General features: G+C 42.1%; 1 protein-coding gene across 1 annotated transcript; it reads right to left on the bottom strand.

Annotated features, from left to right (window-relative positions):
* Nucleotides 1-548: 548 nt before the first annotated feature.
* On the bottom strand, nucleotides 549-18,532 carry LOC120918254 (keratin, type I cytoskeletal 47 kDa-like). Its single transcript, XM_040329768.1, has 9 exons — nucleotides 18,201-18,532; nucleotides 15,898-16,026; nucleotides 11,849-11,931; nucleotides 9,384-9,540; nucleotides 7,364-7,525; nucleotides 6,008-6,133; nucleotides 4,854-5,074; nucleotides 4,524-4,561; nucleotides 549-793 (listed from the first exon to the last, which is right to left on the bottom strand). The coding sequence occupies exons 1-9, from the start codon at nucleotides 18,447-18,449 to the stop codon at nucleotides 648-650; spliced, it is 1,311 nt and encodes a 436-aa protein (XP_040185702.1). The 5' UTR covers nucleotides 18,450-18,532; the 3' UTR covers nucleotides 549-647.
* Between the last annotated feature and the right edge of the window lie 1,089 nt (nucleotides 18,533-19,621).

Raw genomic sequence — 19,621 nt, 5'->3', positions numbered from 1 at the left:
ACAATTGATGGCACAGTGGCGACAATTGATGGCACAGTGACTGCGTTTGATGGCATGGCACAGTGGCTGCATTTGATGGCATGGCACAGTGGTGACAATTGATGGGCACAGTGGCTGCGTTTGATGGGCACATTTGATGGGCACAGTGAAGCTGCAATTGATGTTTTTTTTTTTTTTTCGTTTGTTTGCGTCCCCAAAAAATTTCGAGCACCAGCCGCCACTGGCTGTGCATCTCTTAGCAGCATCCTTAGCAACATCCTGGGATTTTTTTAGCCATAGAGGGAGGGACCAGCTAAATTTTGATCCATCAATGGCTGATTCATATTCGAGAAGAGTCGACCTGGTAATCAACTTCTCTCTAACAGGACTGTTGGAAAATTTGTGTTCATTTAGCACATGCAGCCAATGAGCTGCAGCGCTGATCAGTGTATTCTGGCAGAGGAGGAGTCCCGCTGTCAGAATACAATGACACAGCCACAAAGATTCCTCTCATCCATCTATGGCCAGCTTAAAATGTATTGTAAATAAAATAAAAACACATAAACAAGTTGTAGAGCAAATGCATCAAGTGTTTTATTTTTCAGTTTCAGTGTACGTTCACTTGACATTGTTGTAGATAACGTTCTCTGGCGTGTCCTTGATGGCCGTTATGAAGAGGTCTTGGAGTCCTGAGTCACCTCTTTCACGGAGGAAGACACCACCTTTCCATCGACCATTTCCTCCACCACTGTCTTCACCTTGATCTTTGTGGTGCTGGAACTGTGTGCTTCTTCTTTGCTGACAATTTTTACACCTAGTTGACAAATGACAGAATTAAGTAACACGGTTTTCCATCATTAACACATGAGCATGCAGAGACAATGTACTATTTATGAGACATATGGGATTAGTGTCATAGAAAACCTCTCAGGAACACAGGAAGCATTCTTATGGCGCATTCACAAGATTACTTATATGTGGCCAGAAGATGGCTGATTTTTGCTGAACTCCAGGAACTAGACCAAATTTACCCCTACAGTGGGCGCCTCTGCAATGCAAGGGGTAAATGCTTGTTTAGTCTAGGGGGTGCAACAATAAGTTGTATTGCTTACCCTATCCCTCACTCTGGCAGGTTCAAGTGTTGTTATGTGCTGCCCAAAGCTCTAAGCTTTAACCACTTAAGCGCCGGACCTTTAGGCCTCGTACACACGGACGGACTGTCCGATGAAAACGATCCGCCGTGGACCAGTTTCAGCGGACATGTTCGGTCGTGTGTACGGGGCCTTAGGCAGCTAAATGCCAAGGCCAGGTTTTGCGATTCGGCACTGCGTCGCTTTAACAGACAATTGCGCGGTCGTGCGACGTGGATCCCAAACAAAATTGGCGTCCTTTTTTCCCCACAAATAGAGCTTTCTTTTGGTGGTATTTGATCACCTCTGCAGTTTTTATTTTTTGCGCTATAAACAAAAATAGAGCAACAATTTTGAAAAAAATGCAATATTTTTTACTTTTTGCTATAATAAATATCCCCCAAAAACATATATAACATTTTTTTTTTCCTCAGTTTAGGCCGATACGTATTCTTCTACCTATTTTTGGTAAAAAAATTGCAATAAGCGTTTATCGATTGGTTTGCGCAAAATTTATAGCGTTTACAAAATAGGGGATATTTTTATTGCATTTTTATTAATTTTTTTTTTTTTACTACTAATGGCAGCGATCAGCGATTTTTTTCGTGACTGCGACATTATGGCGGACACTTCGGACAATTTTGACACATTTTTGGGACCATTGTCATTTTCACAGCAAAAAATGCATTTAAATTGCATTCTTTATTGTGAAAATGACAGTTGCAGTTTGGGAGTTAACCACAGGTGGTGCTGTAGGAGTTAGTGTTCACCTAGTGTGTGTTTCCAACAGTAGGGGGGTGTGGCTGTAGGTCTGATGTCATCGATTGTGTCTCCCCTATAAAGGGGATGACACGATCGATGCGCCGCCACAGTGAAGCACGGGGAAGCCGTGTTTACATACGGCTCTACCCGTTCTTCAGCTCCGGGGAGCGATCGCGACGGAGCAGCTATAAACGAATATCCGCGCCGTCGTTCCGGATCGCTCCCGGAGGGAATCCGCCCGCCGCACGCAGCGGAGGGGGTCCCAATCGGACCCCTGACCCGCGCAAAGGCATGGACGTATATATACGCCCATCTGCCTGTCCGTGCCATTTTGCGGACGTAAATAGTCGTGCGGCGGGCGTTAAGTGGTTAATGAAGGCTTTGGGTTGTCCTTCATTGTTAATCGGGTAAATGGAATAGTCATTTATTTATTTATCAAACATTTAGTTATAAGTTATAATATATATATTGTCACGCCTTTGGCCTACAAGGAAATACAGTAATATCTTTTGGACTTGTAATTCAAATAATGTCCACTAGATGCCACTATTAACAAAGGACTGTTGATGGGCAATGTTCTATGGTAATGTACATTTCCTGTTGTGTTATTGAAAACTGTCTTCACTTCCTATCACAACTCTTTTATCTTTTCCACTGGACAGTCCACATGGAGTCAGTTAAGCCTGCACCACGTTTCCTATGTCCCGATCTTCTAAGGCAGCATCGCTGGTATGATAAAGACTGTTTATCTATATGCCTAGTAGACATTTGTTTGTGTTCATAGAATTCTTATATGTTCATTTATTTGTTTATCTCTAGTTTCACCATTATTCATACGCATCTTATATGGCCACCATCTGTTCATTGTAATAAAGATCCAAAGTTACAGACAGTGGGGCAGATTCACAAAGAACTGCACCGGCGCAGCGTATCTGAGATACGCTACAGCGCCGTAACTTTTTTTTTAAATCAGAAAGATGTTTATTGCTTCATAAACAAGTACAAAAAGAGAAACAGTACCACTGCACAGACAGAAAATGATGATTCCATCAAGGTGTACATCTTACATGAACAGATATAAAATATAGGTCCCCTACTTCACCCTCGGTCGTCATTCTTCCCCCTCCAACAAAAAATACCGTCCCACCTTACTACCAGTGATACACCATATAAACCCTCGTGACATCCGATTAGCACCCATTTAAAGACACCGTAGAATCCTGGTCATGACAAGTTCTCTGGGACTCAAACCCGGCGTGTCCAGCCATACGCCGCCGTAACTTACCTGCCTTTGGTTTGAATCCAGAAAGAATTTGCGCCGTAAGTTACGGCGGCGTAGTGTATCTCTCGCGGCGTAAGGGCGCGGAATTCAAATGCGGCGAGTAGGGGGCGTGTTTCATTTAAATGAAGCGCGTCCCCGCGCCGAACGAACTGCGCATGCCCCGTCCGTCAAAACTCCCAGGGTGCATTGCTGCAAATGACGTCGCAAGGACGTCATTGTTTTCGGCGTGAACGTAAATGGCGTCCAGCCCCATTCACGGACGACTTACGCAAATGAAGAAACATTTTCAAAATTATACGTGGGAATGACAGTCATACTTAACATTGAGTACGCCACCAGATAGCAGCTTTAACTATACGCTGGAAAAAGCCGAACGGAAACAACGTAAAAGATTGCGACGGCCGCTCGTACGTTCGTGGATCGTTGGAAATAGATAATTTCCATACTCGCCCCGGATTACGACGTGAACGCCACCCAGCAGCCGCCGGAAAATTGCATCTTAGATCCGACGGCGTACTAAGGCGTACGCCTGTCGGATCTAACACAGATGCCGTCGTATCTTGTTTGGTGGATACCAAAACAAAGATACGACGCGCAAAATTTGAAATTACGCGGCGTATCAACAGATACGCCAGCGTAATTTCTTTGAGGATCTGCCCCAGTCTGTTTTTTTAGGATGCAAGGTTTAAGCTGTATGTTGAGCTACATACACGACAGGGGCAAACGTGTAGCGAGAACAGAACATATATACATATATATATATATATATATATATATATATATATATGTATTTTGATTAAGCAGAGATCCTGAAGAAGCGAAATGTTGACCAGCATTTAATGTGTGGCTCTTATAAATTGGGAGCATAATACTCTTATTTTTAATGTTATATTTTTTATATTTTATATTTGTGTACATGAAATTAATAATTTTTTACTAAATTTGTATTCCTTTTCTGGTACCTATAAAGTCCGCTCCAATAGTTCTAAATTTTCATTTATAGTTCATATATGGATGTGGTACAACTTGGCCCTTTTTTCTTATATACAAACTAAAATATTAACTTTATGGTGTTTATACTAATTAACACACATACACTCATTTGTGATGAGGATTTAATTATATTGTTATGTCCTGATATCAGCTAATAGCTGTCTAATAGAAGAAACTCTGTAAAGTGAACCTGTCATTACAGATATATTGGGCGGCTGTCAACCCTTTTTTATTTTTTTAAGCTGCTGGTTCCCTGACTGCCATGTTCAACCCATGTCTCAAGGACTTCTATTTTTATTAGACACATCTGCATACAAGAGCTGTGTCTTGCCCATTCTGTACATTTGATCATTTGTTTGAAATGCTCAATGACTTACCTTTGTTTGATGATTCCAATCGATTAACTGACGACAAGCTGGTGAGAGAAAAAAAAAGATATGTTTAAAAATTTTTAATGGCCTCCACTCGAGTCACAGCTCTGTTACCTGTACAATAACTGGATTGGGTCCCATAGGAAAAAAATTATTATTATTTTTTTTTTTAACCAAAGATTTGGTGTCACTTAATGTTCAACATACACAGACATCTGTGCTCAATATACCTCCAGTAACTGAAGTATTTTATGTGTACTAAACTGAAAAATATATTTTATTACGTTTATAATAAAATATATTTTAAGAGGATTCATGCGATGATGCGACCCTCACCTGACATCTTCTCCTTCCAGCAGTCTTCTGTAGGTGGCGATCTCCTGCTCGAGCCTGGTCTTGATGTCCAGCAGCCTTCTGTACTCCTGACCATGCTGTTCTGAATCTGACCTTACTTGCTGAAGGTCGATTTCTATTTGGGAAATAATACTCTGGAGTTTTGCAATTTCTGCACCATATCGACCTTCTGTTTCTGAAAGGGAACCTTCTAATGCTTGTTTCTGAAAATGAAGAAAAATGTAACCATTAACCAATATAGTCAACGGTGGTCTAATGATGACCATAGAAAGTTTTATTAATGAAAAAGAGAACCAATTTAGCTGACAGTGGTCTAATGACGACCATAGAACGTCTTATTAAGGAAAAAGAGAAAGAATATAGCCAACAGTGGTCTAATGATGACCATAGAAAGTCTTATTAAGGAAAAAGAGAACCAGTATAGTCAACAGTGGCCTAATGATGACCATAGAAAGTCTTTTTAAGGAAAAAGAGAACCAGTATAGTCAACAGTGGCCTAATGATGACCATAGAAAGTCTAATTAAGAAAAAGAGAACCAATATAGCCAACGGTGGTCTAATGATGACCAAAGAAAGTCTTATTAAGGAAAAAGAGAACCAATATAACCGACAGTGGTCTAATAAATACAATAGAAAGTCTTAGTAAGGAAAAAGAGAACCAATATAGCCGACAGTGGTCTAATGATGACCATAGAAAGTCTTATTAAGGAAAAAGAGAAAGTCTCAATAACTGAGTTTGGCTTTAAGTAAGTATTTCACTAACACCCTCCTTCCCAACATCTGCAAAAATAACCTTTATAGGCCCCTCATACCTCAGGATTTTTTAAATGCCATGATTTTTGTACCCAATCTTGACCAATGTGGCCACAGACCATGCTCCATGTGAATCTAATTTCACTCATATAGTTCAGTGCAGCCAATCTCGACCAGGGTTCCATGGAACCCTAGGGTTTCCCCAAAGGCTACTGGGTGTTCCTTGAGTGAGCTGTGTCAGATTGGCCTCTGAATCCAACGCCATTTGGCAGAGCACCAAAGATCTTTTTCGTTTTCTCACCTCTGATACATTTTCTTAGTAAGGGGTTTCCATAGACCTAAAATTTACTTTGTGGGCTCCTCTGGGTGACTGGTACACTTACCATGTTGAGGAGGGACTGAAGCTCCAGCTCCAGACTCTGTAATGTGCGTCTCAGTTCTGTGACCTCCGTTTTGGAAACCTGGAAGCTTTGTTGGTTTACTGCAACTTCCCTGCTGAGGCTTTCACTCTGTAGAAGAGAATAAGGATTTCTTAAGACTCAGAAAAAAACAGGGAACAGGCATTGGATTAGTAATCTTTGGAAAACATAGAAGTGATCATGCTAAAACACAGGCAGATGTAAATAGTGTGCAGCTACATTTTCCATCTTCCCTATTTTAAATCCAAGCAGATTTCTCAAGTAGGAAGTTGGCTAGCCACACATTTGGCCCAATGAGTCCAAAAAAATACCCTTTGTGACTTATACACCCCCAGGTGTAGACAACCTAAACTGATCCTATAGTCATAAGGTTGTGTTTGGAATTGGTAAAACTTTTTAGGTTTTTCTGTGTGTCCCAAAGGGGAAATATCCTTTCATTTCTTGCCCCAGAGACACAACAGTAAGGCCTCGTACACACGACTGAGGAACTCGTCAGAAAAGACACATCGTTTTCCCCGACGAGTTCATTGTTAGGCTTGTCAAGGAACTCGACAAGCTTGCTTTGCGTACACACGGTCAAGACAAAATCTCCTCGTTCTCAAACGCGGTGACGTACAACACATACAATGGCATGGGAAGTTCGATTCCACTGGCACAACCCTTGGGGCTGCTTTTGCTAATCTCATGTTACTGCGTGTTGAATAAAAGTTTGGTAAGAGACGATTTGCACTTTTCAGTCTGTTACAGCGTGACGAATGTGTTATCTCCATTACAAATGCTACTTTTACTCCCGTCTCATACTTTATTCTGAGCATGCGCAGGTTTCTTAGCATACACACGCTCGAGTTTCTCGTCGAAAACCAGCCCGACGAGGAAATTGAGACTCCCGTCGAGGAAAAATAGAACTTGTTCTCTTTTTTTCTCGTCGAGTTCCTCGACAGTTTCCTCGATGAAAAACATACACACGACCGTTTTCCTCAGCAAAAAAGCTCTGCCACCAAGTTTCTTGATGGATTCTGTCGAGTTTCTCGGTCGTGTGTACAACGCTTTAGTGAGCAAGCTCTCCAAAGTGAGAGGAAAACGCCTTCTTAGATGGTGGTCATTGGAAAAATTGTCCCCATCGGAAAGGCTCCACTCCGCCTCCTGTTTCAGTAACAATACAAATGTATTTCCCGTCACTTTCTAACTCCTGGAATTTCCAGCCGGAACACAGACAGTCACACATTCAGACAGAGATGCTAACTCTTTACCCTATACAAAAATGTTTTGGCTACAGCTCAACTTTGAGATTCTCAAGCACAAAGTGCCCTTGCCACATACCTGTCCTCTAAACCAGATCTCCGCCTCTTGCCGATTCTTCTCCACCATTTTCTCATATTGATCCCTGACATCTGCAAGCACCTTGGACAAGTCAACGGCTGGAGCGCTATCCATTTCCACATTAACTGCTCCTCCAGTTCGTCCCTGAGAAGCAGCAACCTCCTGAAACATAAAGGAAGATGGTAAGGACACAGGAATAATGATATGACGCAACACTGTATTTTCTTTACTGTTCAGCCCTAACGCATGTAGATAGTAACCCCACTTTTAGTGATGGGCTTACTCTGAGTCATGAATGACTTCCCATTCTCCTCTGTGTATCTGAGGTCATGGTTAAACATGATCAGGTCTATAGCACATTTATGAAACGTTTAATGCAACTCACAAGGATCAAGTACAGGATCGTTTTTAAGGCAGGGCAAAAGGAGCAGCTGCCCTGTTCCCTGTCATTGTTGTGGGGCCCAAAGCAGCTGCCTCATACTTGCCAACTATACCAGTTTAAATTCCCTTGACCCTTGAAGTTTTAGTCCTGTGCAGTGTCCTGATATCTCAGTGTGAAGTGCTGCTACTAATGCTGCCCAGCTTTGCCTCAGCCCTGCTTGCCGTGTGCTACGTCTGTCTCTGTTTTACCGATCTTGGCTTGTTCTCGACTATCCCTGTTTGCTTGTGACCTTGACCTTTGGCGTGTCCTTTGTTTATCCTTGTCTGCTAGTCGCCCCGTCCTTTGGCATATCCCCCCACTATCTCTTGTGTCCTGAGCTGCTGCTTCCCCTCTATCCTCTATAGCTTACTGTGAGCATGAGCTGGGGGACTCTGGGGGCCGCGACCTGGATCCAGTTGCAGCCCAGTCCATCCTCACCACTAGAGGCTCTGGTGAACACCTGCTGGATCTTAGAATCCACGCCCTGGGGAATCTTAGGCTCTAGCTCCCTGTGGGATTCCTGTTTGTGCTCCAGTGGACTTGCCTTCCTTAGCCACCCAGTGTTCCATCAGCTGTAGGGTCCACTACCTTAGCGGTGCACTCCTGACCCCAACGGTGTGCATCTGTCACCTGACCGCAGGTGACCTGACACTGTGTTTACATGTAAATAACCGTGATTCATATGTAAATAGTGGGAGCATTCATATGTAAATAGCAGCATTCATATGTAAATACACGAGGCCGGCTGCATTCATATGTAAATAAAGACAGCATTCATATGTATATCATGCCCCTCTGCAGTGAAGAGATGATGTGCTGTAACCTCTAGCAACCAATCAGTGAGCAGCATTACTGTACAGTTACCTCTAACAACCAATCAACAAGAGGAAATCATGTACTGTAACCTCTAGCAACTAATCAGTTAGCCGTAATGTGTGCTGTAACCACTAGCAACCAGTCAGTAAGTGGTAATGATATGCTGTAACCTCTGGCAACCAATCGCAATCACTGCCTGATCTGATACAGTAAACTGATTTTAAGTCTCGCTGATATTTATTGTATGTCTCAGAGCAGGTGGAGAGCAAAATTGCATGGGGGGTCCCCCAAAAAAATGTTTGCTCAGGGTCCAATCAACATTAAAGACGGCCCTGATCAAGTATCATAAGGCATTTAATTGATGGGTCAGTGTCAGCATCTTGGAAGTACAAGAACTTCCATAAAGGGAACTTAGTGTTGGTTCATGCCAGAATCCTGTGTGATGTGATTTTTAACCCATTCATCTGAATGTTCATGACCACAATCCTGTAGATTAACGTTCCTCAACATGACCCCTCACAGTTCAGCAGCTAATTTGCCTCCCGTCTAGTCAATTTTTAAATCAACGCTTGTCAATCTGGATGGTTCTTATAATTCTAAATCCAGCCTTAGTATTTAAATTAAAAAAGACGCTTTTTCTTGTGAAAAAATAAATAAAAAAAACGCTACTTGAACTCAAAAAATAGCTTAGGCTGATAAAAATGGCAAGATGCACAGCTACGCGACCTCTCTATCTTATTGCATTAGTAATACAAATATTCCAAGCACACTTGGTAATCTTACCTCCTCGTGATTCTTCTTCAGGTAGATCAGCTCCTCCTTTAGGCCTTCAATCTCGAGCTCCAGGTCTGATCTGTTGACGGTCAGCTCGTCCAGGGCTCTGCGCAGTCCAACGATGTCAGTATCCACTCCTTGTCTGATGGCCAGTTCTGATTCAAACCTGCAGGTGGCGACAGAGCACATTAGTTTCAAGTATCTACTTCTCTTAGAGCAGGGGCAATATTCCTCCCACTGACACCAATGATGAGGCACTATTCCTCCCATTGACACCAATGATGAGGCACTATTCCTCCCACTGACACCAATGATGAGTCACTATTCCTCCCACTGACACCAATGATTAGGCACTATTCCCTTTCGCTGACACCAATGATGAGGCCCTATTCCTCCCACTGACACCAATGATGAGGCCGTATTCCTCCCATTGACACCAATGATGGGGCACTGTTCCACTGACACCAATGGTGTATTTTGTTTTAATCCCACTGATAACCAAGCTTATGGCATTGCTTACTCCCATCGATGACAGGGCATTGCTGCTTCCACTGGCCACAGTCCGGCCCCCCTTTGAAGGGTAGTAAACCAGCCCCTTGTTTTGAAAGTTTGGAGACCCCTGTCTTAGAGCATATCTAAAGTTTTTTTTTATTTTTTTTCTGCATTTTGGGAAAATATATTTTTTTTACATCTGTATCCAACTGGGGAGGTTTCTCGTTACTCATGGTCCTCTAGTCTATAGACATTGAGTCCTGTAGAGAGTTATTGTGACAATATAATATATCACGTGTTATGTTATAACTTCTCCCTAGAGACACAATCCTTGCATATAGTGATTCTATATACAGTGAGGAAAATAAGTATTTGAACACCCTGCTATTTTGCAAGTTCTCCCACTTGGAAATCATGGAGGTGTCTGAAATTGTCATCGTAGGTGCATGTCCACTGTGAGAGACATAATCAAAAAAAAAAATTCCAGAAATCACAATTTATGATTTTTTAACTATTTATTTGTATGATACAGCTGCAAATAAGTATTTGAACACCTGTCTATCAGCTAGAATTCTGACCCTCAAAGACCTGTTAGTCTGCCTTTAAAATGTCCACCTCCACTCCTAAATTAGACGCACCTGTTTGAGGTCATTAGCTGCATAAAAGACACCTGTCCACCCCATACAATCAGTAAGAATCCAACTACTAACATGGCCAAGACCAAAGAGCTGTCCAAAGACACTAGAGACAAAATTGTACACCTCCACAAGGCTGAAAAGGGCTACGGGGAAATTGCCAAGCAGCTTGGTGAAAAAAGGTCCACTGTTGGAGCAATCATTAGAAAATGGAAGAAGCTAAACATGACTGTCAATCTCCCTCGGACTTTGGCTCCATGCAAAATCTCACCTCGTGGGGTCTCAATGATCCTAAGAAAGGTGAGAAATCAGCCCAGGACTACACGGGAGGAGCTGGTCAATGACCTGAAAAGAGCTGGGACCACCGTTTCCAAGGTTACTGTTGGTAATACACTAAGACGTCATGGTTTGAAATCATGCATGGCACGGAAGGTTCCCCTGCTTAAACCAGCACATGTCAAGGCCCGTCTTAAGTTTGCCAATGACCATTTGGATGATCCAGAGGAGTCATGGGAGAAAGTCATGTGGTCAGATGAGACCAAAATATAACTTTTTGGTCATAATTCCACTAACCGTGTTTGGAGGAAGAAGAATGATGAGTACCATCCCAAGAACATCGTCCCTACTGTGAAGCATGGGGGTGGTAGCATCATGCTTTGGGGGTGTTTTTCTGCACATGGGACAGGGCGACTGCACTGTATTAAGGAGAGGATGACCGGGGCCATGTATTGCGAGATTTTGGGCAACAACCTCCTTCCCTCAGTTAGAGCTTTGAAGATGGGTCGAGGCTGGGTCTTCCAACATGACAATGACCCGAAGCACACAGCCAGGATAACCAAGGAGTGGCTCTGTAAGAAGCATATCAAGGTTCTGGCGTGGCCTAGCCAGTCTCCAGACCTAAACCCAATAGAGAATCTTTGGAGGGAGCTCAAACTCTGTGTTTCTCAGCGACAGCCCAGAAACCTGACTGATCTAGAGAAGATTTGTGTGGAGGAGTGGGCCAAAATCCCTCCTCCAGTGTGTGCAAACCTAGTGAAAAACTACAAGAAACGTTTGACCTCTGTAATTGCAAACAAAGGCTACTGTACCAAATATTAACATTGATTTTCTCAGGTGTTCAAATACTTATTTGCAGCTGTATCATACAAATAAATAGTTAAAAAATCATAAATTGTGATTTCTGGAATTTTTTTTTTGATTATGTCTCTCACAGTGGACATGCACCTACGATAACAATTTCAGACCCCTCCATGATTTCCAAGTGGGAGAACTTGCAAAATAGCAGGGTGTTCAAATACTTATTTTCCTCACTGTATACAGAGTCCAGTATGGTATGTAATCACTTACTTCATCTTAAAGTCATCAGCCGCCAGCTTGGCGTTGTCAATCTGCAGCACGAGGCGAGTATTTTGAAGGGTGGAATCCTGGATCTGCAGGGTAAGGTGAGATATATTGTAAATGAGCCCAAATAAATACACAATTATTGTATGTTTCTTTATGGTAAATATAGATTGTTTTTGTTTTAAAGATCGCTATTCCTATACGCATATTGTGAGAAAAAAATATATATATAACATTTTCAAGAAAGCTGCTTCCGCCACCTTGTGGTTTTATGTGGTTTTGCAGTTAGTTATATTTGTCAATGACTACTGAATATAAAACAGGAGCTGACTTACAATACAACTACGTTTGTTAAAAAGGAGAGTAATAACATTTGACATTTAAGCTTTTTTCAACTGAAAGTTATTTTTTACTTTTTCTTCAACTTGCAGCCACCCTCATCTTTCCATAACGCTTATTATATCCAATCTAAGGGCAGAATGTCCAGAATGAATCTTCATCCCCCCAACTGTAATGGGCCTCCTGTCTCTCTTACAGAATCTTAGGTCAAGTTACACGGAGACTGTTGTATGAGGTTTGGCATTCCCAGACGTGCGCTGAATTCCTGTACAGTCATTTTAGCGATAAACCTTTTTCTGTAGACTAGGGATGCAGCGATTACTGCAAGTCTGAATAGATAATTACACACATGTTAAGGTATGCTCAGCCTGTATTACAACTCTATTAGGTGGATTCAGAGAGAGTTAGGCCGGCGTATCAGTAGATACGCCGACCTAACTCGGAATCTGCGCCGACCTAAGTTTAAGTGTATTCTCAAACTGACATACACTTAAACCTATCTAAGATACGACGGCTTGCGCCGTCGTATTTTAGGGTGCAATATTTAGGCTGGCCGCTAGGTGGTGCTTCCATTGAGTTTGGCGTAGAATATGTAAATCACTAGATACGCCTATTCACGAACGTACGTGCGCCCGTCGCAGTAAAGATACGCCATTTACGTAAGGCATTTTCAGGCGTAAAGTTATTCCATCAAATAGCTGGACTAGTAATGTTAAGTATGGCCGTCGTTCCCGTGTCGAAATTTGAAAATTTTACGTAGTTTACGTAAGTCGTCCGTGAATAGGGCTGGACGTAATTTACGTCCACGTTGAAACCAATACGTCCTTTAGCGTACTTTGCCGCAATGCACACTGGGTAATGTACACGGACGGCGCATGCGCCATTCGTAAGAAACGTCAATCACTTCAGGTCACCCCCCCAATAACATAAAACACGCCCCCTCAGCCTAATTTGAATTAGGCGCGCTTACGCCGGCCCCATTTACGCTACGCCGCCGTAACTTAGCAGGCAAGTACTTTGTGAATACAGTACTTGCCTAGCTAACTTATGGCGGCGTAGTGTAAATACGATACGCTACGCCGCCGCAAAGATGCGGCAATGTACCTGAATCCAGCTATAAGGCCTCTTTCACACGAGGCAGGCTCCATCGCCGAAGAGTCAGCCAGCTCAGCAGGAGATCTATCCTCTGATCTCCGCTGAGCTGGCAGATGGCAAGTCCCTCTCTGCTCACTGAGCGGGGAGGGGCTTGTGCAGCGCCGCTGTCTCCTATGGAGAGATCTGATGAACACGGACAGCATGTCAGTTTTCATCAGATCTCACCCGATCCGATGCACCATGGACGGATGGGGACGTATTGCCATACGTCTGATTTTGGCCGATCGGATCGGAGCGGATGTCAGCGGACATGTCTCCGTGTTGGATTTTTAGCCGATGGTGTGTAGGCAAGACTGATGAAAGTCAGCTTCATCGGATATCTGATGAAAAAAACAATCAGACCGTTTTCATCGGATGAACCGATCTTGTGTACAGGGCATAAGCCTGGGTTCACATAGATGCGAACACAGACTTTGCACGTGATTCGCACCGCATTGCCGTGCCGATCGCATGCCCTGTCTGTGCAATGCAAATTCAGCCATACAGTTGTATGCTTTAGGTAAGCTATTCAGTGGGCAAAAATAATCACTATGCAAATTATGAAAGAATGATATTTAAGAAAGGTTAGGGAACTTATATTTTTATTATCTTTTAAGCCTCGTACATACGACCGAGGAACTTGACGGGCGAAACACATCGTTTTCCTTGTCGAGTTCCTTGTTAGGCTGTCGAGGAACTCGACAAGGCAAGTTTATCCATTCCCGTCGAGGAAAAAGAAGACATGCTCTCTTTTTGGCTCGACGGGATCCTCGACAGTTTCCTCGTCTAAAAATGTACACACGACCGGTTTCCTTGGCAAAAAAAAAAAAAACGGCAAGTTTCTTGCTGGTTTTTGCCGAGAAACTCGGCCGTGTGTACGAGGCCTAAGAGTTGGTCCACCGAAATTTTATATTTGAGTTTTTGGAAGAACCTGACCGTTTCTTCTATCTCTCTGGGACACTCTGGTGGGATATTTGTGCTGAGTTTGTGAGTCTACACCCTTGCTGTGCCCGTCATGAGGAGTTTCCACCGTCACTGTTGATTTAATTTATTTTATTTTATGAAGAATGTAACTGGAGTAACTGGAACATACAAAGATGGCAGAAACAACTGGAACAGCCCGGTTGACAGAAGCAGAACTGGGAATAAGTTATGGCACAGAGGGCCAAATCCTCAAAAGGGATACGCAGGCGGAACTGCTGTTCAGCCTGCGTATCCCTGTGCCTATCTTTGGAACTGATCCTCAGAATCAGTTTTCCAAAGATAGGCAGAAGATCCGACATCTGTAAGAGACTAAGGCCCCATACACACGAGAGGATTTATCCGCAGATACGGTCCAGCGGACCGTTTCCACGGATAAATCCTCTCAAAGATTTCCGCTGATTTCGATGGGATGGAGTGTACACACCATCGCATTGAAATCCGCGCGGAAATCCTCTGCCGATGACGTGTCGCGCCGTCGCCGCGATTATGACGCGGCGACGGGCGCGACGCTGTCATATAAGGAATTCCACGCATGCGTCAAATCATTACGACGCGTGCGGGGAATCCCTTTGGACGAATGGATCCGGTAAGTCTGTACAGACGAGCGGATCCATCCGTTGGAATGGATTCCAGCAGATGGATATGTTGTGCAGCACAACAAATATTCGATCTGCTGGAATCCATCCCAGAGGAGATTTCTCCGCGGAAACTGATCCGCTGGCGTGTACACACCATAGGATCTATCCGCAGAAACCCATTTGCTGGGATTTATCTGCGGATGGATTCTATAGTGTGTACGGGGCCTTACACTGTCGGATCTTAGGATGCAGTACCGCATCCGCCGCTGGGGGCATTTCGAGTCGAAATGCCGCTTTGCGTATGCAAATGAGGACTTAGGCAGATCCACAAAGCTTTTTAGCTTTGTGTTTTCTGCGTAAGTTACGTTTTGCATGCGTAAAATTAGGGATGCTTTTACAAGGTGTAAACTAGTAACACCTTGTAAAAACATACCTTTTTTTCGATCGCCGCAATTTTTTTTAAATTTCAAATTTTATTTTTCGCCGCGTAACTTTTTTTTTTCCCGACGCAACTTTATTGTCCCGTCGCAATCCACAAAGCCCGACGTAACATAATTTCGTGCGCTGCCCGTCGGGAAAAATGATGTCACACGCATGCGCAGAACGTCCGGCGCGGGAGCGCGCCTCATTTAAATTGTCATCGCCCCCTGGATGAGAAGACCGCCTTGCGACGGAGGCACTTAAGTTACACAGCCGAAAATTTCTAGGTAAGTGCTTTGTGGATCGGGCACTTAGATAGAAATTTTCCACCAGTGTAACTTAACTGCTAAAAGTTAAGTTAGGCAGGTTTTTCGAGGATTTGCCCCAGAGATCTTACTGGAGGAGTATCCCAGTCATATAAAAACCAAGGGCTGACTCACTAGGCTTTACCTATATAGCTAAAATATTACTTTTACGGAGGACCTTTCCTTTTTACATAGGAATCTAAAGATACCGAGAATAAATCTTTCTCATCCACATTTTTGCTGCAATTTAGGTTTTGTATTTTTTAATAAAAAAACGAAAGGACAGGCCGGTTACCTGGGAGCGCAGCTTGTTGATGATGTCATAATATCCACTTGGGTCGAAAGAGATGACAGTTGATTTTCTCTCATAGAACTCGCGGATTTTCAATTCCAAGTCACCGTTTGCTGTCTCCAGGGATCGGACCTAAGGAAACACAATATTAAATGGTAAGTAATTCACAAGAAAACCTTCATCACTCTCTGTGTACTCCTCTAATTGTGGGATATGTATATACATACACAAATAACATTATTATGAACTACTACAATTCAACATCATTTTTATTATAATTTTATGAATAGTATACATTTTATAATTTATATATAAATTATAAAATATACAATTATATAATAAATAATGTATAATATACATACATTATAAAATCTAATTTATAATTTTTATATATGTTTTATATATAAATAAATATTATATATAGAAAAATATATATAATATATTCATATTTTATATATACACACACACATATATATATATATATATATATATATATATACATATATATATATATATATATATATATATATATATATATAAAATATTATTATTATTAAGCTACTGTAATTAAACTGAAATTTAAATATAATGTTAATTACAGTTTTATAAATAATATACACTTTATAATGAAATATCAGGTGTGATCTGCGCCACACAGGGTGATTGGGTGTGCCTAGGCCCTGTGCGCACGTCTATGGACAATGTCATTCTACTGTATCTGTGAAAGAGCGGAGTGGTCACCCTGGGCTAGGATCCTTATTTGCACTAAAAATACCTCTCCCTCTCAGTATAGCTCTGCATTCCATTCCACGAGGGGCCCTAGGCTTATTTTTACACCCAAAAGCTATACCTTGAGGTCTCCTGCACACAGGAAAAATGTTGCCTATGGTTTTGAGATTTCCTAAAACCGGTGTACTCAGAAGCTGGTGCATGGTAGCCAATCAGCTTCTACCTTCAGCTTGTTCAATTAAACTTTGACAATAAAAGCTGGAAGCTAATTGGTTTCTATGCTGCAGGAGATTTTTTATTATTTCTCTTTAAAAAAAAATATTTTCGCCCCCCCTTCTAAGTGTCTTATTCCATTTCTATTGAAAATATTAAAACTCAATAAAAAATGTCAATTATAATTAAAAAAAAATCCAAAACCATCCAGAGTATTTTTTTATTATTATTATTTCTCTTTAATTTTTTTTTATTTCTTCTCCCCCCCCTCCTAAGTGTCTTATTCCATTTGCATTGAAAATATTAAAACGCAATAAAAAATGTCAATTATAAAAAATATTTTAAAAAAATCCAAAACCATACTTGGGAGTCGCCTATGCGCTTTACAGAGTAATGTTTTTTTATTATATCTATTTTAATTTTTTTATTTCTTCTCCCCTCTCCTAAGTGTCTTATTCTGTTTGTATTGAAAATATTAAAACTCAATAAAAAATGTCAATTATAAAAAGATAATAATTCCAAAACCCTACTTGAGAGTCGCCTATGCGCTTTCCAGAGTATTTTTTTTTATTATTTCACTTTACAAAATATATATCCCCCCCCCCCCCCCCAAGTGTCTTATTCCATTTGTTTTTCAGAGTATTTTTTTATTATTATTATTTCTCTTTCAATTTTTTTTATTTCTTCCTCCCCCTCCTAAGTGTCTTATTCCATTTGTATTGAAAAGATTAAAACTCAATAAAAAATGTCAATTATAAAAATAAAAAATCCAAAACCATACTTGAGAGTCGCCTATGCGCTTTCCAAAGTAATTATTTTTTTATTATATCTATTTCAATTTTTTTATTTCTTCTCCCCTCTCCTAAGTGTCTTATTGCATTTGAGAGTCGCCTATGCGCTTTCCAGAGTATTTTTTTTTTTTATTTCACTTTTAAAAATATATATTTCTCCAGCCCCCCCCCCCCCCCCCCCCCCCAAGTGTCTTATTCCATTTGTTTTCCAGAGTATTTTTTTATTATTATTATTTCTCTTTCAATTTTTTAATTTCTTCCTCCCCTCCTAAGTGTCTTATTCCATTTGTATTGAAAATATTAAAACTCAATAAAAAAAGAAAAAATCCAAAACCATACTTGAGAGTCGCCTATGCGCTTTCCAGAGTAATTTTTTTTTTAATTATTTCTCTTTAAATGTTTTTCGACAGTTTCCTCGACGAAAATGTACGCACGACCGGTTTCCTCGGCAAAAAAATATCTCCCAGCAAGTTTCTTGTACAAGGCCTTATTCCCTTTTGTATTGAAAATATTAAAACGCAATAAAAAAATTCAATTATAAAAGAAAAAAAATCCAAAACCAGTTGTCCTTACCCGTTCCAAATAGGTGGCCAGGCGGTCGTTCAGGTTCTGCATGGTCTCTTTGCCATTGACGCCAAAAGCGTTGCCTTCTTGGGCTGCGAATCCAGCACCAAATGCGGGAGCTGCCATGCTATAGCTGGCAGAGGACATCCTGACGCTGGCAGCACCTCCTGCCACGCTGCGCGCCCTGGGGGAGCTAGCTAGAGTACTAGACCCACTAAAGCGGCTAGACTGGTTGATACTGCGGGTGGAGAAGCTCATGATTTTTCCGGCAGGGATGCAGTGACAAGAGTGAAGTGTGCAGGAGGGTGAGCTAGTCTGCGGCCCCTACTGCCCTGTCTTATATACCCAACAGAGGGGGAGGGCTTGCATTCTTATCTATACCAGGGACCCACATAGCTGCTTGTCTAAACAATAGAACATTCCTGCAAGTAAACAGGCTTGACTTGTCTGAGGAGTGACATGAATTCCTGAAGTTTTACTGTATTTCCATGGAAAGGGAACTTTACCTTTGCAGAGAGAAAAATGTGCAAGAATGAAAAGACGCAGCTGTCATTGAACCTCTTTAAAGTCACAGATTCTAATTCTGGAATTAGAGACAAGCAGCAGCTGCTAGTTATATTTCATGAGTGCCGAAAATATTATTTATGTCCTTGTAGTGTCCTATGTAATACCACCACGTGCTAAAAACGTCTTCAATGTTCAGCCGGGACGTGCAACAAATAATCAGGATATAAGGACCTTCCAAAACGGAATCGCTGCATTTATTTCTTTTCCAGGTTTCCACAGCCCCAGCGTATACCGTATACCATGGAGCGCTATATATAACCCTCAACCGGTCATATCATATAACCGACTGCTGGATGAGCTTAGGACGGGATTGCACTTTAACTTACCGTATATACTCGAGTATAAGCCTAGGGTGCCCATCTGCATGCCTCACTGTGCCTCACTTTGCCTCACTGTGTCCATGTGCATGCCTCACTGTGTCCATGCCTCACTGTGTCCATGCCTCACTGTGCCCATGTGCATGCCTCACTGTGTCCATGTCTCACTGTGTCCATGCCTCACTGTGACCATGCCTCACCGTGCCCATGCCTCACTGTGCCCATGCCTCACTGTGCCCATCTGCCTGCCTCACTGTGCCTCACTGTCCATGTGCATGCCTCACTGTGTCCATGCCTCACTGTGCCCATGCCTCACTATGCCCATGCTTCACTGTGTCCATGACTAGACTGACGTTTAACATGGGAGTCTATGGAAGGAGTGCCCGGCTTTGAAAAATCGGGGCTTCCCAGCCGTAGGTCCCCTAGACAACAACCTTTGCACACTTCTGGAGGAGAAATAGGGCTACATGTGTGACAAATTTCGAGTCCAGGGGACCTACAACCGGCCGTTACTGGGTCCCCAAAGTCACCGGAGAAATGACCGTT

This window comes from Rana temporaria, chromosome 12 (assembly GCF_905171775.1).
Source record: "Rana temporaria chromosome 12, aRanTem1.1, whole genome shotgun sequence".
Lineage (NCBI taxonomy): Eukaryota > Metazoa > Chordata > Amphibia > Anura > Ranidae > Rana > Rana temporaria.
Note: the sequence above shows the minus strand (reverse complement) of the source record. Positions and strands in the feature narration are given on the sequence as shown.

Bases quoted from the DNA above. Each gene is read 5' to 3' on its own strand.
- LOC120918254 (XM_040329768.1), bottom strand. From the start codon at position 18,449: ATGAGCTTCTCCACCCGCAGTATCAACCAGTCTAGCCGCTTTAGTGGG. The intron at 9,541-11,848 runs GTAAGTGATTAC...CGCCACCTGCAG, and splicing joins GCTGATGACTTTAAGATGAA to GTTTGAATCAGAACTGGCCA. The intron at 4,562-4,853 runs GTGAGGGTCGCA...TTCTCTCACCAG, and splicing joins CTGGAAGGAGAAGATGTCAG to CTTGTCGTCAGTTAATCGAT.